Consider the following 25,353-nt stretch of genomic DNA (forward strand, 5'->3'; position numbering starts at 1 on the left):
GACAGGCACCAGGGGACATGGGGAATGGATGGACATGGGGGAGAAGGGGCTCAGGGGACCCCCCAGGGACACGGGGGCCAGAGGGACATGGGGCTGGCCAGGGCTTGGGGAACCCCGGGGTGGCACAGCCCCTCACCTGGGAGTTGGGGCGGCTGTTGGGGACATCCTCGGGGTGTCCCCGCTCGGGGCTCCAGGTCCCCGTTTTCTGGAACATCTCCTGGGCGCGCTGGGTGACCCAGGACTGACTCTCCTTCAGGCCCCCGTCACGTGTGGCCCTGGTGGGGGACACAGGCGGGTCAGCCCCCTCCTGGCTTCTTTGCACCGGGCAGTGGCAGGAGGGGGCCTGTGGCACTTACAGCCCCGTGCCCGGCTCGGACGTGGGCACCGTGTCCAGCCCCGGGGTCCCCTCCTGCGTGGGGGATGGCGGCTCCATGCGCTGGAACATCAGCGGCGTCCGGTTCTGCAGGGACATGAGAGGGGCTGGGGACACGGCACGGGTTGTACGGGGCTGGGACGCGGGGACACAGGGAGGGGACAGAGCTGGGACAGTCACGGATGGGATGAGGACATGGGGAGGGGATGGGGACACAGGAGGGACTTGGGAAGGGGACAGAGCTGGGATGGAGACACTGGAGGGATGCTTGGGGTTGGGGACAGGAAGATGGGATGGAGCTGGGACACTTGGAGATGGGGATGGGGATACTGGAGAGACATGGGAAGGGGACAGGGCTGGGACGGGGATGCCAGAGGTGGCAGAGGAGAGAACAGAGCTGGAATAGGGTCACTGGAGGGATGCTTGGGGATGGGATAGGGACGTGGGAGGGACTTGGAAAGGGGACAAGACTGGGATGGGGATGCAGGAGGTAGCAGAGGAGAGGATGGGGCTGGGATGAGACCCTGGTGCGACATGGGGAAGGGACAGAGCTGGGATGGGGACACTTCAGGGCCATGGGGAGGGGATGGGTTTGGGGTGCTCGTGCTGGCCCCACCTGCTCCTCCCGCATGGCCTGCAGCTTCTTGGCTTTGCTCTGCCGGTAGTACTCCATGATCATCATCGCGGCGTAGATCTTCCCCACCGTCAGGTCAGTGGCTGTGGGCACAGAGGATGAGGGGGGACGCGGACGGGGATGGGGGTGGGGATGGGGACGGTCCCTTACACTTGTGGGGGGTGACGAGCAGGTCCAGGTTTTTGGGGGAGAGGTTGGGCCAGATGGCAATCATCTCCTTGCGGAGCTCTGCATCCATCTGCTGCTTGTCGGCTCCCCCTGCAGACAGAGGGCTGAGCGCCCTGTCCCCTCGGGGACCACCTGTCCCTGTCCCCCAGCCACCCCCTCCCTTCACCTACCCCATGGGGACCTCCCTGTCCCCCCTCCAGGGACAGTTCTGCTCTGCCACTGCCCTATGGACCCTGTCCCCCTTGGACCCCCGTCCCCTGATGTCAGCCTTTTCCCCCATTCCCCAGGGACCTCCATCCCTGGGCTCCTAGTTCTTTTCCACTCCACGCCCAGGGATCCCAACCCTGTCCTTGTCACCCAAGAGACCCCCATCCCCGTGCCCCCAGGGTCCCTGTCGCCCCCAGGTCTTCATCCCCATCCCTCCAGGATCCCCGTACCCCCCCCAAGTCCCCGTCCTTGTCCCCATCCCTCCAGGATCCCTGTACCCCCCGAGTCCCCATCCTTGTCCCCATCCCTCCAGGATCCCCGTACCCCCCGAGTCCCCATCCTTGTCCCCATCCCTCCAGGGTCCCTGTACCCCCCCGAGTCCCCGTCCTTGTCCCCATCCCTCCAGGATCCCCGTACCCCCTGAGTCCCTATCCTTGTCCCCATCCCTCCAGGGTCCCTGTACCCCCTGGGTCCCCATCCCTCCAGGGTCCCCATACCCCCTGAGTCCCCATCCTTGCCCCCATCCATCCAGCATCCTGGTCCCTGGACCGCTCAGGGTCCGTGTCCCCCCAAAGCTGCCGTGCCCCCAGAGTCCCCGTCCCCTCGAGGACTCTGCCCCCCACTCCCTCCAGGGTCCCCGTCCCCCCCCCTTGCCTTTGGCAATCTTGATGTCGAGGGCGGTGCGGATCAGGGCCATGAGGGTGGAGTTGAAGTGCACCGTGTTGTCGTCGGCCACCGGCAGGTCCATGCGGAGCAGCCGCTGCGGGGCCGAGCAGAGCGGGGGGGGCATCAGCCACGGCCCCCTCCCACCGCGCCCGGGGGCTGGCGAGAAGGCGGGGGCCGCCCCGCAGCCGCCGGGGAAACTGAGGCACGCACCCCGTCGCCCTCCCCGAGCCCCCCCGGCCCTCCGCCTTCTCCCCAGGCCGCGGCCCCCGGACCCCCGCGAGATGCCCAGGGTGGGGGGCATGGCACGGCCAAGCGGGACCCCTGCGTCCGGGCGGGCAGCACATGCAGCGGGCAGCACATGCAGCAGGGAGGGGGCCGACTCATTCCTGGCTCCGCTCCGGGGATGGGGGGGCGGCCAGGGGCTTCTCTGGGTGCAAACCGGCATCCTCAGGGTGGGGGGGTGCAGGGAGACGTGCCTGGGCTGGGGGGTGGGAGGAGAAGCTATGAGTTTGCCAGGCCTCAGCCCCACAGTGTCCCACACCCTCCCCAGCTCCCAGTGCCAAGCAGGTGGTTGAAGGGTCCCCCCCCCCAAAAAGGGCAGGGACGCCCCCCCATGCAGCCCGTGGGGGAGGATTTGGGGGGGGTGCAGAGCAGCAGGACAGGGAGCGAGCAATGCCAATGGGGAAACTGAGGCACGGAGACGCAGGGTCCCCACACCCCCCACCCCCCCCCGTGCCCAGGTCCCCCCGCACCCCACGATGCAGCTCCCGAGCACCCATAGCCCCCATGGCTGGGGGGGGGGGGGGCACGGGCCGTGCAGCAGCCGGGGGGGCTGGGCAGGGGGGACTCACTGCCAGGAGAGGAGGCGGCGGGCGGAGGTGGGATGGAGAGAGGGAGAGTGGGGGGGGGAGAGGCTGCAGGGACAGGGAAGAGGGGGGGCGAGGGTGAGCCCCGGGGGGGGGGCCTGAGCAGAGGCTCCTCTGGGTGGGCAGGGCGAGCCCCATGGGGGGGGGGGGTCCCTAAAAATGGGGGCTCTGGACGAGGCAGCCTTGAGCCCCACAGGGGACCCCCAATATGGGGGGGGGGGGGCTGGCCGAGCCCCATGGGGGGTCCCCAAATAGGGGCTTCTGGGGGGGGGGGGCTGGTTGAGCCCAATGGGATCCCCAAATAGGGGCTCCTGAGGGGTGGGGCTGGCTGAGCCCAATGGGTGTCCCCAAATAGGAGCTTCTGGGGGGGCTGGCTGAGCCCAATGGGTGTCCCCAAATAGGGGCTCTGGGGGGGCTGGCTGAGCCCAATGGGTGTTCCCAAATAGGGGCTTCTGAGGGGGGCTGGCCAAGCCCAACGGGGGTCCCCAAATAGGGGCTCTGGCTGAGCTCCATGAGGGGTCCCCAGTAGGGGCTCCTGGGGGGTCCGGCCCTGAGCCTCCAGCCTGCGGCAGGCAGGGAGGTGGCGGGGGGCACACGCTCCTCGGGCGGCGGATCTTACCCAGCCCGTCCTGGGGGACGCGCGGAGGCTCAGCGGGGCCGGTGGCCGCCGCGCCGGTCAGGGCTCGCCGCAGGAGGAGAAAACCAACAAAAAAAACCAACAAAAACCAAAAAAAAACCAACCAAAAAAAAAAAAAAAAGAGGCCGAGAAGCATCGGCCGGGCTGAGTCGGTGCCGCCACTGGGAACCGGCACGGCTTTGAGGGGGCTTCGCTCTGGTGGGAAGAGTTATTCTACCTTATAAGCAACACGGGGTGGGCATTTCTTGCCTAAACCCAGGGGCGGGGACATATGTCTCAGCATTTCATACATGTCCATGAAAGTCAGCCGGCCCCTGGGAGCGGAGAGAACAAGAAGGAAGAGACATCGGACAGAAAAAGGACAAAAAAGAGGCAAGAGAGACAGAGAGACGCGGAGAAAAAAAATAAAAAAAAATAATGAAAAAAAAAAAAAAGAGGTTTAAACCCGGCCGGCCGCAGCCCGGGGCCCCGTGGAGGAGGAGGAGGAGGAGGGGAGGAAGGTGATGGCCGGTGCCCATGCAGCCCCGCGGCGCTGGAGGGGGGGTCCGGCCGTGCTGGCCGGGGGCCGCGGGGCGCAGCAAGCAGAGCTGGGCAGGGACGGGGGGGCTCCATGCGGCGCGCCGGGGGCTGGGGCCGGCCCCGGGGGTGCGGGACGTGTCTGTGTATATATATATATATATATAGATATCATATATATATCCGAGAAACCATAAGCAACATTCATTCCGTTGATGCTCAGCAGGTTTTTAGTGTAAGTCAAACCTTGCAAGCAACCCTATGAGGGCATTTCTTGCCTAAGCCCAATGGGGGAGATATTACGCGTAATAAACTGTACATATCCTTATAATGAATGCGGCCACTGCAAGAAGAATACAGGGGGGTTAGTGCGGACGCCGGAGACACGCACGACCGCGGACGCGCCGAGGGGCTGGGGAAACTGAGGCACGGACCCTGGGGCAGGGGGAGAGAGGATGGGGTTGGGGGACAGGACCCCCCCCCCTGTGCTGAGGGGGGTTTGCGGCTGCTTGGCTGCAATGGGGATGGGGGGGGTGCAGGGTGGTTGTGGGGATAGCTGGAGCTCCCCTGGCTCCATCCCTGCTGATCCCAGTATGGACCAGTCCAGCCCACCGAGGACCTGGTAGAGCATCACAGGCCACCCCAAGAGCAGCCAGGGAGCCCCCAGGACATCATGGGACACCCTGGGCCCTGGGACAAAGCAGAGACCCCCCCCCCGGGAAATGGTGGGGACCCTCCAGCACCCAGCAGAACCCCCAGGGACCCCCTGGGTCCGGCTGAGTCCCTTTGCCCGGTGCTGGGGGCTGGGGGTCGGGGCAGGGGCAAGAGGGAGAAATCCGGCGGCCGAGCACCTACAATTGAGAGAGGACAGGTTAATCGGCACCGTGCTGGGGGGGGGGGGCTAGGCCCCCCCATGGCTGCGTGGGGCAGCAGACCCGGGGGACATCCCCTTGGGGGACAGCCCCTGGGAACACCCCCTTGGGGGGACGGTCCCAGGAGGCACCTCCTCTGTGACACACCAGGGCCACTGGCCCTAGAGGACCCGGGGGGGGGGCTCTCGGGCACTTGCTGCACCCCCTCAGACCCTGCTGCATGGCTGGAGGGGGGGGACTGTCCGGCCAGCCAAGCCCCCGGGAGCCGCTGTGCCCCCGGCGCTGAGAGGGGACCCAGGCGTCTGGGGTGACCCCCTGCCCCCCCGCCCCTGCCCCGGGGGGGTTCCTTACCAGGCGGCGGGGTCGTACTCAGCCCAGACGCGGACGTACTCGTCCAGGTGGTGGGGGCCCAGGATGGAGGAGTCGCGCGTCAGGTACTCAAAGTTGTCCATGATGACAGCGACAAAGAGGTTCAGCATCTGGGGGGGCGTGGGAGGGGGGGTGTCAGGGTGGGGGCAGGCGGGCTGGGGTCCCCCCTACACCTCCCGGGGCTCACCAGGAAGGAGCAGAGGAAGATGAAGGAGACGAAGTAGAAGTAGGCGAACTCGTTGCCGCACTCGTCCTCCTTGATGCCCGAGTTCTGGTCGCAGGGCTTCCCGCTGAGGCAGGACAGCATGATCTCATGCCAGGCCTCCCCCGTGGCGCTCCTGCGGCAGAGGGGGGGACGCTGCTGGGTGACCCCAGCCAGGGAAGGGGCCGGGCAGGGGGGCCACACCAGCATGGCACTGGGTACCACTGGATGGTGATGGGACTGTGCTTGGGGTACACGCTGGCATGGCACGGGGAACCCTGGGTGACAATGGGATCATGTCAGGGGAACACGCCAGCATGGCACTGGGTACCACTGGTGGCATCGGGACCGTGCTGGGGGGACATGCCAGCATGGCACTGGGTACCCTGGGTGGCATCGGGACCGTGCTGGGGGAACGTGCCGGAATGGCACTGGGTACCACTGGGACCGTGCCGGGGGACTCACCGGAAGAGGAGCATGAGGGCCTGGAAGAAGGTGCGGAAGTTGTTGTGCTGGGTGATGGCCGACTCGTCATCCTCCTCCTCAATGCCAATGTTGCCGAAGACCTGGGGGGGGGGGGCCGGGATGGCTCAGGGGTGGCGGGGGGCTGGGGCAGGGTGCTGGGGGGGGGGGGGAGGGCCGGGGGCTCTCACCTGCATCCCGATGATGGCATAGATGAAGAAGAGCATGGCGATGAGCAGGCAGACGTAGGGCAGAGCCTGGGGGCAGAGCGGGGCCGGTCACGCCATGCCGGGGCTGGATGCGGCCCCCCGGCGCGGGTTGGGCTGCCAGCCCCTGGGTGGGGGCGGCTGGGGGGGGGACGCAGGTTTTGGGGGGGCATCGGGCAGCACCTTGAAGGACTGGACGAAGGTCCAGAGCAGGATGCGGATGGTGTAGCCCTGGCGCAGCAGCTTGATGAGCCGCGCAGCCCGGAAGAGCCGCAGGAAGCTGAGGTTGATGAAGTTGTTCTGGGGGGACACGAGGGGTGAGCGGGGGGGGGGGGGAGCGGAGCCCGGCGCTGGGGCCGCGGGGTGAGGGGGATGCGGTGGCTCCCACCTACCCCGAACTCTGTCACCAGGATGTCCGTGATGCTCCCCAGGACCGTGACAAAGTCGAAGATGTTCCAGGCGTCACGGAAGTAATTCTGTGAAGGGAAGGGGACGAGGGACACGGGGCAGCGGCGCTGCCAGCATGCCAGCTCCCGGGATCCCACGAGTACCCGTGCACCAGCTCCCCAGATCCCATGGGTACCCGTGCACTGGGATCCCGCAATTACCCATGCACCAGCTCCCGGGAACCTGCTGGTACGGTGCAGGATGCCCCGGGGCTGGATGTGTGTCCCCTGTGGTCCCCTGGGTCCCCGTCCCCGGCATGCAGCGGCACGTACCAGCACACCGAAGGCCATGATCTTCAGGAGACACTCAAGGGAGAAGAGGGAAGTGAAGACATTGTTGAACATCTTCAGCACGTTCTCGTAGGCATCCGAGGCATCATAGAACTGGGGCGATAGCATGGAGGATGGGGATGGGGACAGGGACATGTCCCAGGGGGACAGGGGTGCATCCCGGGGGGTAAGATGGATCCACGGGCACAGGGATGGATCCAGGGGGACAGGGACAAGCCCCAGGGGACAGGAGAGGTGCCAGGGGAGAAGGACAAACCCCAGGGGACAGGACCAAGGGGACGCGAACAGGCTGAGCACAGCCCCCAAGGGACAGGGATGGGACAGACCCAGAGGGGCTCCCCGGGACCCCCAAGCCTGCTCCCCACCGACCTTCATCATGAGGACAATGGTGTTGAGGGCAATCATGGCCATGATGGTGTACTCGAAGGGTGGCGACACCACGAACTGCCACATGCGGTACTGGAAGCTCTGCCGGTTCTGCGGCATGTGCCGCGTCAGGGGCTTGGCACTGATGGCGAAGTCAATGCAGGCTCTCTGTGGGGTGGGGGACAGGGTGGGCATCACTGACCCCCAGCCCAGCCGGGGGATCCCCGAAAGGTGTCGAGGAGGGAGGGATCCGGAGGCAGCACCTCGTTCTTCTCCAGGCTGTACTCCTCCATCATCTTGTCCCCCTGCTCCTGGAAGGTGATGATGATCAAGGCCACGAAGATGTTGACAAAGAAGAAGGGGAAGACCACGAAGTAGACCACGTAGAAGATGGACATCTCCATGCGGTAGCCGGGGCTTGGGCCCTGGTTCTCGTAGGTGGCATCCACCGAGTGCTTGAGGACCCTGTGGTGGGACAAGTGCAGGGACGGGATGGGGGGTCCCAGTGTCCCCCCAGCCCGTCCCCGCATCCCCCCACCTATCTCCACGCCCTTACTGTGGCCATCCCTCGCCGGTGGAGACAGTGAAGAGGGTGAGCAGCGCCCAGAGCACGTTGTCGTAGTGAAACTCGTACTTCTTCCACTCCCGCTTCTGCGCCTTCACCTCATTGTCCTTCTCGTAGACCAAGTATTCCCCCCTGGGAGGGGAGGGGGCGGTGGGACGGGGTGGGGGGCGGCGGTGGACCCCCGCCCGGCCGGGCCATACCTGCAGTCCTTCTCGAACTCCTTGGACTCGTCGGTGCAGTAGAAGAACTTGCCCTTGAAGAGCTGGACAGCCACCACAGCGAAGATGAACATGAAGAGCATGTAGACGATGAGGATGTTGAGGACGTTCTTCAGGGAGTTCACCACACAGTCGAAGACAGCCTGGGGACAGGGACCAGGGAGAGGGTCGGTGCCAGCCAGGACCCCCCCAACACCCAGGGTGGGGAGCGAATCCCCTTCCCCATCCGCCCCCTCGCCCACCTTGAGCTTGGGCAGCCTCTTGATGGTCTTCAGGGGCCGGAGGACGCGGAGGACGCGGAGGGACTTGATGGTGTTGATGTCCTTCCCCTTGCTGCTGCCACTGTGGGGGGGATGGGGAAGACGTGGGGCCCCCGGCACGGTGGCTCGGGGTGCCCTGGCATCCCGGCAGGACCGCGGGTGGTCCCACCCCCTCCTTTCTCCGGTGGTGACAGTCCCCTCCCCGGCCAAGTGGGCAGCAGCTGCCCGGCACAGGGCAGAGCTCGAGGCTGAGACCCCCTGCACTCATCACACGCCAGGGACAGCCTGGTGTGTTTCCCACGGCCCCATCCCTGAGGCTGCTTTTGGGGGGGGGGGGTGCAAGGAGGGCTGTAGGGTTGGGGGGGAGCGAGGCACGACCATGAGCACGAGGAGAGCACGAGGACGGAGATGGGGCAGGAGACGAAGGCAGAAAGACTTTACCGTGAGCTGCTCCTGTGGCCGGTGGCAGAGGAAGGGGAGAGACAAGGCACGGTGAGAGCCCGGCCCCCGCCCTGTGCCCGCGCCCCCCCGGCCACTTCCCACCGGGAGCCTGGGGGAGCCACGGGGGGATCCCGGCTTCCCGGGAGGTAATCGGGGTCTGCTCCAGGCTTACTCACCCATTACTTGGGGGGATGCTCAGTTACGTGGGGGATGCTCACCCCTTACTTTAAGGATACTCAGTTACTTGGGGGGGTGCTCATCCTTTACTTGGGGGATGCTCATGCTTTACTTTAAGGATGCTCAGTCACTCAGGGGATGCTCACCCTTTATTTGGGGGGATGCTCAGTTACTCAGGGGATGCTTATCCTTTACTTGGGGGATGCTCAATCACTCAGGGGATGTTCACCCTTTTTTGGGGGATGCTCAATTACTTGGGGGGTGCTCACCCTTTCCTTGGAGGATGCTCACCCTTTGCTTTAAGGATGCTCAATCATTTGAGGCATGCTCAGTTACTCAGGGGGTGCTCATCCATTTCTAGGAGATTCCTCATCCCTTTCCAGGTTACTCATCCCTTACTAAGAGGCTATTCATCCTTTGCTAGCAGACCCCTCATCTTTATTTAGGGTTTACTCCAGCCCTGTTCACTGCTCTGGGGATTCCGCACTGGGGCGGCTGCTCGGCACCGGGGCCTGATCCTGCTCGGGGACACCGGGGCGGTGCTGCTGGGGCGCGGGGACACTGGGACGGTGACAGGACGACACAGCACGGTGGCAAGCGGCCGAGGACGGACGTCAAGCGACACAGCAGAGCGCGGACAGCCGGGCAGCGGACGCGGCAGGTGGGCAGCGAGCGGCTGTGGGGCCACGGGATGGACCCCAGCAGGGCCAGGGTGGGGGGACTGGGACAGCCCCACTAGGAGGCACTGGGAGAGGCGAGACCCCACCACCTCCATCCCCTCCCCACCATCCCCCTGTTCCCCTCCCTGGTGCCACTGCCGTCCCCCGAGCACAGGGGGACCCAGGTGTGCCCACCCCTCCCAGGACCCCCCAGGATGCCCCCAAGACCCCCCCATGTCCCCGAGGGGGACTCACGTGAAGGCGAAGGCCACCAGCGCCCCGCTGACCACGATGAAGTCCAGGATGTTCCACAGGTCCCGGAAATAGGCACCTTGGTGAAGCACCAGCCCCAAATCCACCATCTGTGGGGGGCAAGGCGGGGGGGTGAGGGGGTGCTGGGGGGGCCCCCCGCCCGGCAGACCCCCCCCCGCTCACCTTGATCACCATCTCAAAGGTAAAGACACCCGTGAAGACGTAGTCGAAGTAGCGCAAGACCTGGAGGGGGGAGGAGGTGGGGTGGGGGGAGATGCCTGGGGTCCCCCTGGCACCCTGGGACCCCCCCGGGTACCTCCCAGCACCATGGGGCTGTGGGACCCCCCTGGCACCCCAGGACTGCCCCAGCACTCCATGGCTCTAGGACACCCCAGCACCCTGGGGCCATGGGCAGGGTCTCAGAGGCAGGACAAGGCGGGGGGGACACCCCATTTTGGCACAGCCCCAGTTGCTGTTTTGGGGGGTGCCTCACCCTGCAAAGCAGCACTGTGAGGAGGGGGCTCAGCCCCACCACCCCCCCTGACAGCGCCCGGGGGTCCCTCTGTGCCCAGCTGCGGGGGGGGGAGGGGGGCTGGGGGCTCACGTTGTTGCGGGGGGCGTTGGGCTGCACGGGGTCCTCGGCGGCCAGGGCGATGCTGCTCATGGCGATGACCATCAGGATGCACATCTCAAAGTACCGCAGGTTGACGATGTAGTGGCACAGCCGGCGGAACCTGGGGGGGGGGTGGAAGAGGGACGGTGGGGGGGGGATGAGCAACGGGCACCCCCAGGACCCCCCCAGTCCCCCCGCGGTGCTCACGGGTTGGTGGTGGAGAGGATGAACATGGAGCTGTAGGGCACCATGGGCTTGGGGCCGTTCTCCTCCTGATCGTCGCCTTCCTCCTTCTTCTCCTCCTCCTCCTCCTTGCGGGGCAGCGGCTCAGGGTTGGCGTTCCTGTTCACTGTGAGAGCGGTGGCATCACGGCCCCCGCACAGCCCCCCCCCCCGGACCCCCTGCATCCCCCACATCCCCCAGACCTTGGGGGGGTCCCCTACCTTGGACCAGGGCGTTGGTGGGGGGCGGCGGGAGGGGGGGTGGGATGTCCACGGCCGTGTGCTCCGGCTTCCCCCCCGCCTTGGTGGGGTTGTTGTGGGGGCCGGGGTTGGTGACCACCAGGCTGTTTTCAGGGGGGGGGTTGGGGGTGGCGGGGGGCCGGCGCAGGGGCGCCCCGGTGGGGCAGGCGGTGTGGTTGCCCATGGGTGGGGGCGCGGGGGGCTCGGCGGTGGCCAGTTTGTTGTTCTTCATGTTGTCGATGTCCTCCGCGACGGGGGGCTCCCGGCGCCCCATGTCCTGCTGGATGGGGCGGGTGGTGGAGAGCGTGGGGCCCGCCGGCACCCCGGACACCTGGTTCTCCCTGGGGGGAGGCAGAGGGGAGGGGGCTCAGCGGGGACCCCCTGGCACCCCCGGCACAGCTCCCACGTCAGGCGCTGAGCCGGGAATGCCAGAGGGGATTTGGGTACTCCTGGGAGCCAGAGGAGCTCCCCGGTCCCAGGGGGGGGGTCTCACCAGCCCCAGGGGGTCCTGCCCACCCTGCTCACCTCCGCCGCCGGTGCCGCCTCTCCTTGTCGTCCCGCTTGCCCTCGCCATCGTAGGCAGCCGGCGTGGCGTGCCGATGCCGCCGGCGCCGCTCGCCATCCCCGTGCTCCCCGTCCCCCTCGCCCCGCACCGGCCGGCCGCCGTCCCGGTGCCGTGGCCGCCGCTCTGGCCGCCCACCCTCCTCGCCCTCCTCGGCCGCCCGCCGGTGCGCCCGGTGCCGCCGGTGCTCACGCTCTGGTTGGGGTGAGCCAGCGCGGCCGTCCCGGCTGCCGCCCGGCCGGTGCCGGCGCTCGAAGGCTTTGAGGCGCTCGGCGTCGGCGTAGGCGCGTTCCTGGCTGGGGTCCCGCTCGGGCTCACGGCTGCTGCTGCGGGGCCGTCGGCCGTCGGGGCCGGGGGGTTCCACGGGGCGGGGGCCGCCGGGGTCGGGGTAGCGCGGCTGCCGGCGGAGCTCCTCGGCACGGGGCTGGCCGAAGCGGGGCTCTATCGGCGGCTCGCCGGGGCGCGTCTTGTTGGTGTTGTTGTTGCGGTTCTCCTGGGGGTCCACCACCAGCGGCCGGTCCAGGTGGGTCTTCATGTCGGGGCGCAGGTGGCGGGCGTAGGGCACCTTCCAGCGCTCCTCGGGGTCCAGCTCGCTGTAGAGGGCCTCCCGGCTGGCCAGCAGGTTCTGCTTCCGCAGCTCGCTCGTCCGCTGCTCCCACACTGACTTCGAGGACTTCTGGTTCTTCTGCTGCTCCTTCCTGCAGCGGGGAGGCACAGCCCGCGTCGGGGGAGCCTGAGGTGTGCCAGGACGGAGCCGGAGTGGAGATGGGATGGAGATGGGATGGAGCTGAGGATGGAGCCGGGATGGAGGTGGGATGGAGCTGGGATGGAGCTGAGGATGGATCCAGGGAAGGAGTCAGGATGGAGGCAGGGACAGAGCTGGGGATGGAGACAAGGATGGAACTGGGGATGGAGCTGGGGCCAGGGACGGAGCTGGGGCTGGGGACAGAGACAAGGATGGAGCTGGGGCCAGGGGTGGAGCTGGGGACAGAGCTGGGATGGAGCTGGGGACAGAGACATGGATGGAGTTGGATGGAGCCAGGGCCAGGGACAGAGCTGGGGACGGAGACGTGGATGGAGGCAGGAATGGAGCTGGGGATGGAGACAAGGACGGAGCCGGATGGAGTCAGGGATGGATCCAGGGATGGATCCAGGGATGGAGCCGGGCACACGATGTACTTACATGGTGACGGACATGTTGGCTGCAGAGAGCGGGCTCACTTCGGCCACCTCCTTCGCCTTCTGCAGTGCCAGCTTTTGGTTGGCGGCTTCTTCCTCCTCCTGCTCGTCCTGCAAAGCCCCGCGCCGTGTCCAGCCCAGCCCTGAGGCCACAGGTTATGGGCTGGGGTGGCCCCCCCACATCCCCGACACCGGTCCTTACCTTGGTGAGCTCCTGCGCGTTGGCGAGGTTGTCCACCGCGATGGCCAAGAAGACATTGAGGAGGGTGTCTGGGCGCCCCGTCAAGGCAAAGTGGGTCCCAGCGCATGCCTGCCCCGGCCCAGAGCCCCCCGGGACCCCCCCAGCACCCCGAGGATACAGTTGCCAAAGAGGGTGAGGACGATGAAGTAGACAGAGAAAACCATCCCCCCCTTGACGCCGCCCTGAGATTTGATCCCGTCGTACATCACCGCGTTCCAGTCTTCGCCCGTCAGGATCTGGGGGGGAAGGAGCCATGGGGGCAGCAGGGACCCCTCTGCCGGCACCCCACTTCCTCGGGAGCCCCAGGGAGGGGACGGGGCGGGTCCCTACCTGAAACACCGTCATTATTGCTGCTGGGAAAGTGTCGAAGTTGGTGGGAGGGGTCCCGTCGTCAAAATTGAACCTGGGGGTGGGGGGGAACGGTGGGAGCCCCACCCCAGCCGGGTGCCCCCCAGCAGGGGCCTGGGGGCACAGAGATACCCCCATGCTGGGGGGCCAGGGTGACCCTGGGGGGGGGCCCCATCCCCCACCCGGTTACTCACTGTCCCCCGAAGAGCTGCATCCCCAAAAGGGCAAAGACGACGATGAAGAGGAAGAGGAGGAAGAGGAGGCTGATGATGGACTTCATGGAGTTCAGGAGGGAGACCACCAGGTTCCTCAGGGAAGCCCAGTACCTGCCAGGGCAGAGCCAGGCTGCGGGGCCATGGGGGGACAAGGGGATGCGAAGGGACATGGGAGTGATGAGGGGACACAGAGACGGTGAGGGGACAAGGGACGGCAACTCGGCACCCAACGACAGCTCCGTGCATCCACACGCTCACTTGTGCTCGTACTGCCCCTGTGCTCGCAGACCCACAGACACGGACAGACCGACGGACAGACAGACCGACGGACAGACGGATGGGCGGATGGACAGAGCGGCGGCACCCGACCCGTCAGCACTTACTTTGTGACTTTGAAAATGCGCAGTAACCTGAGAGCTCGTAGCACGCTGATCCCGAAGGATGTTCCCGGCTTCACAACAGCCCAGATCACCTCGAAGATGCTTCCGATGATAACCTGGGGGTGGGGAGAGTGTCTCCGTCCTGTCCCCATCCCATCCCTATCCTGACCTCTTCCCCATCCTCATCTTGTCCTCAACCCTTCCCATTCCCATCCTCATCTCCATTCCGTCGCCATCCCCATCTCCATTCCATCCCCATCCCCATCCCAATCCTATTCCCATTCCGTCCCCATCCTATTCCCATCCCGACCCCATCCCAATCCCCTCTCCATCCTGTCCCCATTCCACCCTGTCCCATCCTTGTCCCTATCCCCATCCTATCCCCATCCCGTCCCCATCCCCATCCCATCCTGTCCCGTCCCCGTCCTCATCCCCATGCCTATCCCCATCCCATCCTGTCCCGTCCCCGTCCTCATCCCCGTCCCCATCCCGTCCCCATCCCCATCCCATCCTGTCCCGTCCCGTCCCCGTCCTCGGCCCCATCCCCATCCCCATCCCGCCCCCATCCCCATCCCATCCTGTCCCATCCTGTCCCCGTCCTCGTCCCCATCCCCATCCCCATCCCATCCCATCCCCACCCCATTCCCGCCAGCAGCAGCCGGGCTGGGGCCGGACTCACGGCACAGTCGAAGCAATTGAAGGACGAGTGAAAGTAAGGCCGCGTCCCCAGCCCGTACATTTTTATAAACATTTCGGACATAAAGAGTCCCAAGAATATGAATTCTGCATAGTCTGGGGGGGAGAGACAGTGAGAGGGGGCTGAGGGCCGGGTGGGGGGGTGTCCGGCGGTGGGGGGGGGCACTCACAGAGGAAGTCGGAAAGCCAATCTGGCTGGTCGTAGTGAACGATAGCAACACACAGGGTGTTGAGCGCTACCAGACTGAGCACGGTCCAGTAGAAGGCCTGAGTTTTCACCATGCGGCGGATGTGGAAGCGCATCCTCCGCTCCCGCTTGTGGAAGAAGGTGGCGTTCTCCAGCTTGGCACTTTTGAGGCTGGCGCGGGCGAAGGGGGAGCCTGCGGGGCGCGGGGGGGAGCCCCCACCCGTCACCCCATCACCCACCATCCCCAAACTGTCACCCATCACCCCCCAGTCATCCCCACCCATCACCCCCCAACCTGTCACACCATCACCCACCACCTCCCCACCCATCACTCTATCACCCGTCACCCCATCACCCCCCCCACCCATCACCCCCCCCCAACACGTCATCCCCCCCACCCATCACCTCCTCACCCCATCACCCACCATCTCTCCACCATCACTCTATCACCAGTCACCCCATCACCCCCTGACCCGTCATCCCCCCACCCGTCATCTCTCCCCTATCCATCACCTCCCCACCCCATCAGCCATCACCCCCCCAACACATCGCCCCCCACCCACCGCCCCAAGCCGGGGGCACCCATGCCCCCCACCCACCCACGGAGGAGATGTCGGCCAGCTGCTCCTCGGCATCCTCAGGGCTCAGCAGGTCCGTCTTGCTCTTCTTGATGGTGGCCCTCCGGAGAGCTCCCACAGGGGCGAGGGGCAGAGGGAGGCGGGCGTCACCAGGGGGTCCCCGCCGGGACACCCCCACCCCGGGGTGGCCGCCCCCCCTGCCGGGGCGCACGCTGGGGCAGGGCACTTACCATCAAAGGGGTGCCGGGGCTCTCCCTCGGTCTCGTCCTCCGCCAGGATCACTTCTTCTGAGAAAAAAGTGGGGAGTTCAGTGGGGCGGGGGGAGTGCGGGTGTCCCGGGGGGGGGGTCACGGCCCTCACCCGCCTTGGAGATCCACTCCATGTAGCCGTTGAGCTCCCGCTCAATCTGCTGCTGCCGCCGCAGCTTCAGGAACGCCCGGCGGTTCTCCACCCGCTCTCGCTCTTTGGCAAACTCCCTGCGGGGCCAGCATCAGTGGGGGGCCAGGGTGGGCACCCCCCTCCCGCTGAGGCCGCCCCCCCCCCCGCCGCTTACCCAGACAGCACCCCCAGCACTAGGTTCAGCATAAAAAAGGAGCCGATGATGATGAGGGGGATGAAGTACAGCCAGTTCCAAGTGTTCCCTGAGGCATCGTTGCTCTGAGGGGGGGGGGGGAAGGAGGGGTCAGGGGTGGGGGGGTCCCATGAGCTGGGGGGGCACGGGCACAGCCTTGTTTCTGTGGCTGGATATAGGCCAAGGGACAAAGTGCAGCGCAGCGGCTCCAGCGTCCCCCCGGGGGCTGGCGGCACCCCAAATCCCCTGGCCATGCTCCCCACCCCACGCTGGGCCACGGGGGGGCCACGGGAGGACACATGGCACCAGGGGGGTCATGGGGGGCCAGGGAGGATGCAGAGCATCCCTGCAAGGCTTGGGGCTGCCAGCGGAGGGGGGACCCCAGCACCCTTTTTTTGGGGTACCCTCCTGCTCTGCAGCAACCCCTCCCTCTGCAAATCACCTCCACCTTTTTGGGGGCGGGGGGGGTCTGCGTCCCGTTGTCCTCTATCCCCGTGCACCCCGCAGTGTCGGAGCATGGGAGCAGTGAGCAGGGACCCCCCCCCCAAGAGACACCTTGGGGACTCCCTCAGGGACTGGCGAGCCCTCAGGGGACAGAAGACAGCTTCAATGGGGAAAGAGGGGACCCTGCGGTGGGGGGGGGGACACAGCCCGGCGGCAGTGCCCATTCCCGTGGCGTCAGGGCTCACATAGTAGAGGAGGTCTGTCCACCCTTCCATGGTGATGCACTGGAAGACGGTCAGGACGGCGAAGAGGATGTTGTCGAACTGGGTGATGCCGTAGTTGGGCCCTTCCCAGTACTTCTTGCACTTGGTGCCGTTGGGGCAGATCCGGGCCGGCTCGTCCGTCCCGCAGGGGACTTCCACCTTGATCTCGTCTGGGAGGAGGGACACAGATCTGGGGATTGCTCCTGCCTCCCCAACCCCCCAAGCCTGGACCCCCGTCCCCCCCCCAGGGCTGCATTCACCCAGGAGAGTTTAGAGTCAGGGGGTGACCCCCATGGGGCTGTCAGACCCTCCCTTCCCCCCCCCCCAGCCTCCTTCAGGCCCCCCCCCACCATGGTGCTGATGCGGCTGCCATGCAGAAATAGCTCCCGCCAATTAACGGCATCTTCATCAGGGGAGAGAAGTAATTAGGCCGTTCCATATCGGGCGCGGGCCACGGGCCCAGGGAGATGGAAGGGGGGGGGAAGGAGCCAGCCCCTGATCCCAGCCCCACGGCGGGCTCTGAGCCCTCCCCAGTGGGGAAACTGAGGCAGGGCGGGGGGGGGACCAGGGAGGGGTATGGGGGGTTTGGAGGGGGGGCAGACCTACCCGTCACCAGGTCGAAGCAGGTGGTGTGAAATTTGCCCATATAAAACTCTAATCCTATGATTGCAAAAATGAGGATCGCGAAAAACAGGAGGAGGCCAATCTGCAGCAGCGGGATCATCGCCTTCATGATGGACTTCAGGACGACTTGTAAACCTGCACCAGATGGGGCTGAGCAGCCACGGCCCCCCCAGAAACCCCCAGGCCCCCCCCACAGGCCCCCCAGCCACTCACTTGGGATCCCCGAGACCAGCTTGAGGGGCCGGAGCACGCGCACGGCTCGCAGCGTCCGCAGGTCAAACTGGGAGCCCACCGTGGCCAGGATGCTGTGGGCAAGAGGGGGGGGTCAGCGGGCAGGGACCCCCCCACCCCACAGCCGGCACCCCGACCCAACCGGGGACCCCAACCAGCCGTGCCACCGTGGCCACCAAGAGCCACGATGTCCCAGCCTGGCCACGCGTCCCCCCATGGACCACCGCATCCCAGCCTGGCCACGTGCCCCCCCCATGGGCTGTGCCATCACGGCCACCAAGAGCCATCACATCCCAGCAGAGCCTCCACGGGCCACCACGTGCCCCACGGCTACACCGTCACAGCCACGGCGAGCCCACATGTCCCCGCCACACGGCCACAAGCCCACGGCCGTGCCATCACAGCCACCAAGAGCCCCCACGTCCCAGCCGCATGGCCACGTGCCCACGGCCGTGCCGGCAGCGCGGGCGGGAGCGCTGGGCTATATTTAGCCTCTCCGGGCTGAACGCGGCAGCGCTGCCAGTGCTGATGCTGGAGCAGGGCCCGGCCTGGGGGGTCGTAGCCCCCGGCCAGCACCAGCCCACGGGATCCCCCAGGACCTTGGTGACAGCGGGGGGTCCCAGGCACCTGGACACACCCCAGGGGTTCATTGCTGGCCCCACGCCCCCCCCCCCGATGCTGCGGAGGGTCCCTTCCTGCTGCACGTCACCACAGCAACCAGCCGGCCCCATTCATCCCCATCACCCCCATTCATCCCCATCACCCCCATTCATCTCCATTCATCCCCATCACCCCCATTCACCCTGCTGGGTCCCCCCGAGTTCATTCATCCTTGTTGCCTCGGTGACGCCGCAACTCATTCACAGGGGCTGGGGCTGACGGGGAGCAGGGGGGCAAATTGGGGAGCAGGGTGCAGGGGGAGCGGGGTGCAGGGGAGAGCAGGCAGGGAGCAAGGGAGGAGCAGGGTGCAAGGGGTACGGGGGGAACGGGGAAGCGGGGTGCAGGGGAAATGGTGCAAGGGGAGAGTGGGGCATGAGGGGAGCAGGCAAGGGCAAGGGGGAGCAGGGTGCAGGAGTTGGGGGGGAGCAGGTTGATCAGGGGACCAGGATGTGGGGGGGGAGGAGGGTGTGGGGTGGGGGGGGAGCAGAGGGAAGCAGCCAAAGAGCAACCCCTGATGTAGCCGAGTGCTCGAGGGGCCACGGGTCACGTAAGTCAGAGACTGGGCTGTCGCCTCCAACAACAGCCCTGCTGCTCCCTGCCTCAGTTTCCCCACCGGCTCTCCCGGCAGGAGGGTGAACACAGGACACACAGCAGCCGTCAGAGGGTCTGGGGCTAGGGTGCCATGGCCGGGGGGGCAGCGGCCAGCTGGGGGCTCCGGGGCCGGGGAAGTCGGGGCTGCCACCAAAGCGCCGGCAGCGGGCGCGGGTGCTGGGCCGGTGAGTGGCAGCATGGGGAAATATTGTGACAGCACTAAGAGGCACTTGCTGCCGCTGGGGAAGCGGGACGAGCGCCGCAGGCGATAATTAACGTCTTGCCCAGCCCCGGCCCGGCAGGCACTGGTGACACCCGGGAGCGCCGGCGGATGCAGCCCTGCACACACAGAGGCCCCGCACACGCATGTGCATACACATGTACATGCACGCACGTGTGCACACACATCCTCTGCACACATGTGCTCCACCACGCAGGCAGGGTCCTGCAGCCTGCATGCACACGCGTGGGTCTGCTACACATGGGGAAGGGCGCAGGGCTGACGTGTGTGCACATGCACACACAGTCCCTCTGCGGGGGTGGGGGTGGGGGGCGGCACACGTCCCCCCGTGTCCCTGGGCAGGTGGGATGGGGACCTCACCCGGTGAGGACGACCACGAAGTCCATCACGTTCCAGCCATTGCGCAGGTAGGAGCCTTTGTGGAAGGCGAAGCCCAGCGCGATGATCTTGATCCCCGCCTCAAAGCAAAAGATGCCGATGAAGTACGGCTCCGTGTCGTCCTGGGGACGGGGACAGGCATGAGGCTGCCGGACGGGGGACACCCCATACACACATGCTCCCAGCCCGTGGGGCGAGGGGGCATCTGGGGCAGCCGCTGGCCCCATCTCCCCTCCACCCTCTCCAGGTGCTGTGAGGCGGAGGCGGCCGCCGCTCCCGGCATGGCCCAGATTCCCAGCAAGGAGGAAACTGGGACGCCGGCGGGTCCGGGGGGACCAGGAGCCATGGCCATCGGGTGCCGGCTGTGCCGGCTGTGCGCGGTGCAGGCTGGCAGCCAGCCCCAGTCCTGCCGCCCACGCCAGGGTGGTCAGGGACCCTCGCCGGAGCCCCCCGCCAACCCTGCGCTCACCAGCCGCTCTGACATGGGGGTCTTGTCCTCGTCGGGCAGGTGCTGCTCCAGCGCCAGGACGATGCAGTTCGCGATGATGGTGGCTAAAATCATGTATTCAAAAGGAGTGCAGCCGAGTCAAGGAAAACCCGGCTGGGCCGAGCCCGCGGGGGCCTGGGGTCCCCCCCAAACCAGGCTGGTCGGGGAAACTGAGGCAGGAGAGGGGCCGGTGGGATGCCCAAAGGGAAGGGGGGATTGGGACCCCCCCGCGCCAGCGGCGGTTGGCAGCAGAGACGCGGGCCCGGCTGCCACCAGCGCCCACGTGCTCCGCGGCTCATTAATTTCCCCATCAAAGGCGCGACCCGGCGGCCCCAGCTCCTCGGCACGAAGCCTCTCGCCCGGCGGGAGCCGGCAGCGATCAAAGCGCCTCGGCGACAACGGGACCCGGGGAGACCTACACGGCACCCCGCCCGGCCCCGCCGGCTCCCAAGCAAGGATGCCGTCCTCGTGCGGTGCCGCTGCCGGCACCCATACACATTTTGGGGTCTGCGTTCGGTGAGCGCATCCCCTATCCTAGCCAGCGGTGCCGGGGTGCGGTGGCAGCAGGCGTGGGTGGGTGGCAGCGGTGACAGCTGAGAATGGGCTGGGGCAGGATGGGGGGGGTTCGAGACACCCCATCCTGCAGCCCTGTGGCAAGTCCTGCGCCACATTACTTGGCCACCGAGCGGGACACCCCGTTTGTGCCGCCAGACCCGTGCAGCCGGCGGGTGCTGCAGCCCCCGGGCGCACCGGCAGAGCTGCCCCATGGCCAGAGCAGAGGGCTCGGCTGAGGTCACGCCAGCGGCAACGACAGATGCAAAGACGGGACCAGATCCTGCTCCCCACCCTTCTGCAGCGCAGCCGAGGTGTGGGGAACGGCCGCTGGCCCTGCTGCCTGATGCGGCACAGCTATCTGGCACGGCATGGTTATCCGGCAAGGCTATCCAGCATAGCACAGCTATCTGGTGTGGCACAGCTCTCCGGCACAACACGGCTATCTGGTACGGCTATCCAGCACGGCATGGCTATCCGGCATGGCTATGTGGCCTGGCACAACCATCCGTCATGGATATCCATCACAGCCCAGCTATCTGGCCCGGCACGGTTATCGGGCACAGCTATTCAGCACGGATTTCTGGCCTGGCATGGAGATGTGGCACGGACATTTGGCACGGCTGTTGTGGCCTGGCACAGCTATCTGGCATGGCAGGGCTACCCGGCATAGCTCGGCTGCCTGGCATGGCTATTCTGCTTAGGCATCCAGCGTGGCACAGCTATCCGGCACGGCTATCCGGCACAATACGGTTATCTGGCACAGTTATCGGACACAGCACAGCTATCTGGCATGGCACAGCTGTCCAGCACAGCACGGCTATCCGGTACAGCTATCCGGCACAGCTATCCGGCATGGCACAGTTATCCGGCACAGCTATCTGGCACGGCACATTTATCCGGGGCAGCACGGCTCTCCGGCACGGCCATCCAGCACAGTACAGCGATGCAGCACAGCTATCTGGCACAGCGCGGCTATCCGGCACAGCATGGCTATCTGGCATGGCTATCTGGCACAGCACAGCTCTCCGGCCGTGGGGACCCGTGCCCAGGGCCAGCTCTGCCCCCCGACCCAGGGCACAGCCTCCCTGGGGCAGCCCCGCAAGGGTCAGGCAGTGCCCGTCGGCCCCCTGTGCCGTACCAGCCGTGAGCGGGGCCGTGCCACCACCCGCCACGGGGAGCTGGAGTGCGGGTGCCCAGCGGGACGGGCTTTGGGTGCCGTGGGAGCATCCCCCCCAGCCAAACGGAGCCCGCCGCCTCCTCCCACCCGGGCCGTCGTGACGGCGGGGGAGGCTCCGCACGCCCGCAGGATGGGGCCCACAGGGGCTTGGGGTGGGCGGCGCGATGCATCACCCTCCTCGGCCCCCGCTGCGCCCGCCGGCGAGGCTGCCCTCGCCCCCGGCACCCCAGCACCCTGACCCCCCCCCAGCCCCGCTCCCCGCCTCGCCGCCAGCTCCGGCCACCCGGCTGGATGTCAGCGCCGGCCACCGACCCGCTGCGACAGCAGCAGCCTTCACCCGCCGCTCCTCCGCCCTCGCCCCCCCCCCCTCCGCCACCACGAAGCCCCTTCCCCACCACACGGCACGGTGACCCGGTTTGCACGCGGCAGCGGGGACGCCCTGCTCGGTGCCAACGGCAGGGCCTGGCACGGTGGGTCTCGGTGTGCCAGGTCCTGCCCCTGGGATGCTACGGCCGCCACCACGGTGCTGCCGGCGGTGCCCGTCCTGCTGCGGCACGGCACGGCACGGCACGGCACGGCCACGCACCGGCAGATTTGCTTCCACGCGGCAAACCGCCCCCCCCGGGATTTGCTCCCCGCACCGGCAGCACCGTCCCCGCACCGGGGCCGACATTTCGGCGCTGCGCTGGACGCATCCCCCCCCGCCGCCCATCGCCACAGCACCGCGGCTGCGGCGCACATGCCCAGTGGGGCACCGGCAGCACCCGCTGCCCGAATCCTCCCCGGTTTTGGGGAGGGGGTCCCCAAAAAGCTCAGGGGAGACGCGCAGCCGGTGGACCTGTCGGCGAGCCCTCGGCAGCACCCCAAAACCGCGTGGTGCCCCCGCCCAGCCCACACAGGGCCCTCACGGCCGCGAGGAGTGGTGACTGTGGTCCTTTTTGGGTGACAGTGTCCCTTTTGGGGCCACCGCTGCCGGCTGAGCGTTTTGGGGTGCAGGAGGGGGGGGAACGGGCCGGGAGGTAGCCAAGGGCGGTGGGGCCGGAGCTGCAGCCCCGCAACGATGCCCCAAAACAGCCCCGTGCCCCCAAACACCCCAGTGGATCGGCCCTGGGGGGGGACACAGGCGCCTGGGGACACCCCAAGTCTGGGGGAACCCCGGGGTGATGGAGACGGGCTCTGCTGGCACCGGTGGGGGGACGGTGGGGCTGAGCCCAGCGCCGAGGGGTGCAGGGACATGGGGATGCCAGGTCAGGCCCACCCCCCCGCAATGAGGGCACTGGGAGACACTGGTGCAATGGGGTCCCCCTACCCCCAGCCCCCCAGGATAAGCTGGACCCCCCCAAACCCACTGGGCAGGGACTGGCACGGGGGCACGGCCACAGGGACGATGGAGAGGGGCCGGGTGCAGGAGAGGGGGCCGGGACAGGGCACGGGGCAGGGGACGCCAGCATGGGGCTGGGGACAGAGGACAGAGATGCAGCGTGGGGACAGGGAGCTGGTGCAGGACATGGGGACGAAGACCCCAATGCAGGTTGGGGGAATGGGGACGTGGTGTGGGGACGGGGACCCCGATGCGGGTCAGGGGGGTGGGGACAGGAACCCCAATGGGGGTCAGGGGAATGGGGACCTCAATGCATGTCAGGGGAATGGGGACGTGGTGTGGGGACGGGGACCCCAATGGGGTCAGGGGGATGGGGATGTGGTGTGGGGACGGGGACCCCAATGGGGGTCAGGGGAATGGGGACGTGGTGTGGGGACGGGGACCCCAATGTGGGTCAGGGGAATGGGGACGTGGCATGGGGATGGGGACCTAATGCAAGGTAGGGAGACGGGGACCCCAATACGGGGATGAGGAGCTGGTGCAGGATGAGGATGTGGGGAGCTGATGCAGGACGTGGGATGGGGACCCCAGTGCAGGTCAGGGGGATGGGGACACGGGACGGGGAGGTGGCGCAGGGCAGGGAAGCGGGGTCCCCAGCACGGGGACAAGGAGCAGGTGCAGGACACGGGGATGGGGACGGGGACGTGGCGTGGGGACGGGGAGTCGGGCGCAGGGCAGGGGGATGGGGGACCCAATGCAGGGCAGGGGGATGGGGACGTGGGACAGAGAGCCGGGGGCCCGGTGAGCGGGTGGCATGCCGCGGCCCCCCCCCCCCGCCCCCCGCCCCCCCCCCCAAAGGATATGGCCATTCGGTGATCTTTTTGGCGTATTTCCTCACCACGTTGTCCTCGCTGAAGAGGAAGAGGGAGCGGTTGACCGTCAGGCAGTTCTGCCGGACGGGGATGGGGTTGTAGAGAGCCATGGTGCGGGCTCGCTGGGCCATCGACTGCTTGTACATCCTCTGCGCCCCGGGGGGGCCGCCCTGCCGCGGACCCCCCGCTCCCCGGCCCCCCGCCGCGGCCCCGGGGCCTCCGGTCCCGCCGCCTCCTGCCCCGTAACGGGCCGGCACCTCGTCTCCGAAGCGAGCCATCCTGCCGAGAGCCGCGGGCCGGGGCTTACGCTGCTGAGGCCGGCGCCGGCGAGGAGCTCATCACATCCCATGGGCCGCCGCCGCGGCGGGGAAGGGGGGGGGGGGGGGGCCGGGGTCCGTCCCGGCCGGGCCGGGGGTGGAGGTTGGGGGGGGGGGGGGGGGGGTCGCTCAAGCGGCGGGGGCCGGCGGGAGCGGGGACCGGCCCGGGCATCCTTCCTCTGAGCCCCCGCGGCGGGGGCCGGCGGGTGCTGCCCCCCCCGCAATCCGGCAGCGGGGGGGCGGGGGGGGGGGCGGCACCCCCGGTGGGGCGGGGGGGGTCCCGCCGCTGCGGCTCCCGGTACGGGGTGGGGGGGGGGGGGTGCCGAGGTGCCCCGATGCAGCAGCGGGGCGGGAAGGGGGGGGGGGGGGCGGCGGCAGCTCCCCCAGCGCGGCGGCCCCGGCTGCGCCAATGGGGGGGGGGGGGGGCGAAAAAAAAAAAGAAAAAAACGCGCCCGGTCAGCGCGTCCCGCCGCCCCCGGCAGCCGCCGCCGAGGCAGCCCGGAGCATCGGCGGGAGGGGCCGAAAATTGCCCCCCCCCCCCCCAAAAAAAAAAGCCCCCAGCGCCCAAAAGAAAAGCGGTAAAAAGCGGCGGCGGCGGTGGGGGGCGGCGCTGCGGGGGGGGTGTCCTCGTCCCACCCCCCCCACCCCCCCCCCCGGCTTCGGCGCTCGGTGGGGCCGGGCGGGGGTCGCCGTCAGCCCCCCGGCAGCAGCGGGGCGGCGGGGCCCATCGGCCCGGGCTGCGGCAGAGCCTCCGCGCTCCTCCTCCTCCTCCTCCTCCTCCTCCTCCTCCTCCTCCTGCTCCCCCCCCCGCCTGCCCGCGGGGCTCTTCCTCCCCCCGCCTCCTCCTCCTCCTCCTCCGCCGCCGCCCGGGTTAGGGCTAAAACGAGCGCGGGGATGGGGGGGGGGGCACGGCCGGGGGGGGTGGTGGTGCTGGGGGTGCAGCACCCCGGGAGAGCGGGTCCGGCACCCACCGGGCACCCGGCACCGGCAGGACGGTGTGCGCGGGCGTGCAAAACCACGAGCAAGGCGGTGTGCGTGGGTGGGCAAAGCCAGGGGCGAGGGTCTGCAGGACCACGGACACGGGTGTGCAAAACCAGGGGCAGGACGGCGTGCGCGGGTGTGCAAAGCCACGGGCTAGGGTCTGCAGGACCGCGGGCAAGGGTGTGCACAGCCACGTGAAAGGGCGTCCACAACCACGGGTGGGATGGCATGCATGGGTGTGCAAAGCCTCGAGCAGGATGGCGTGTGTGAGTGGGCAAAACCAGGGGCAGGATGGTGTGCACGGGCGTGCAAAGCCTCGAGCAGGAC

General features: G+C 67.7%; 1 protein-coding gene across 1 annotated transcript in view; it reads right to left on the reverse strand.

Moving 5' to 3' along the window:
- CACNA1A (calcium voltage-gated channel subunit alpha1 A) overlaps positions 1 to 24,325 on the reverse strand; it is a 31,224-nt gene extending 6,899 nt beyond the window's left edge. The window contains 42 exon segments of the mRNA XM_052800012.1: positions 137 to 275; positions 357 to 460; positions 990 to 1,090; positions 1,158 to 1,265; positions 2,037 to 2,142; positions 4,314 to 4,410; positions 5,291 to 5,418; positions 5,496 to 5,646; positions 5,976 to 6,076; positions 6,164 to 6,229; positions 6,362 to 6,478; positions 6,571 to 6,654; positions 6,898 to 7,008; positions 7,285 to 7,449; positions 7,545 to 7,746; positions 7,838 to 7,978; positions 8,047 to 8,207; positions 8,307 to 8,406; positions 9,857 to 9,963; positions 10,037 to 10,096; positions 10,458 to 10,587; positions 10,674 to 10,815; positions 10,910 to 11,268; positions 11,453 to 12,187; positions 12,673 to 12,779; positions 12,871 to 12,938; positions 13,028 to 13,145; positions 13,240 to 13,312; positions 13,452 to 13,583; positions 13,856 to 13,968; positions 14,532 to 14,644; positions 14,719 to 14,928; positions 15,335 to 15,424; positions 15,544 to 15,600; positions 15,674 to 15,789; positions 15,867 to 15,970; positions 16,574 to 16,761; positions 17,198 to 17,350; positions 17,429 to 17,520; positions 19,299 to 19,438; positions 19,786 to 19,891; positions 23,720 to 24,325. Coding sequence (XP_052655972.1) covers positions 137 to 275; positions 357 to 460; positions 990 to 1,090; positions 1,158 to 1,265; positions 2,037 to 2,142; positions 4,314 to 4,410; positions 5,291 to 5,418; positions 5,496 to 5,646; positions 5,976 to 6,076; positions 6,164 to 6,229; positions 6,362 to 6,478; positions 6,571 to 6,654; positions 6,898 to 7,008; positions 7,285 to 7,449; positions 7,545 to 7,746; positions 7,838 to 7,978; positions 8,047 to 8,207; positions 8,307 to 8,406; positions 9,857 to 9,963; positions 10,037 to 10,096; positions 10,458 to 10,587; positions 10,674 to 10,815; positions 10,910 to 11,268; positions 11,453 to 12,187; positions 12,673 to 12,779; positions 12,871 to 12,938; positions 13,028 to 13,145; positions 13,240 to 13,312; positions 13,452 to 13,583; positions 13,856 to 13,968; positions 14,532 to 14,644; positions 14,719 to 14,928; positions 15,335 to 15,424; positions 15,544 to 15,600; positions 15,674 to 15,789; positions 15,867 to 15,970; positions 16,574 to 16,761; positions 17,198 to 17,350; positions 17,429 to 17,520; positions 19,299 to 19,438; positions 19,786 to 19,891; positions 23,720 to 24,006 — 5,982 coding nt within the window. The 5' untranslated portion in view covers positions 24,007 to 24,325.
- Positions 24,326 to 25,353: the final 1,028 nt, after the last annotated feature.

This window comes from Harpia harpyja, chromosome 10, assembly GCF_026419915.1.
Source record: "Harpia harpyja isolate bHarHar1 chromosome 10, bHarHar1 primary haplotype, whole genome shotgun sequence".
NCBI classification, from domain to species: Eukaryota; Metazoa; Chordata; class Aves; order Accipitriformes; family Accipitridae; genus Harpia; species Harpia harpyja.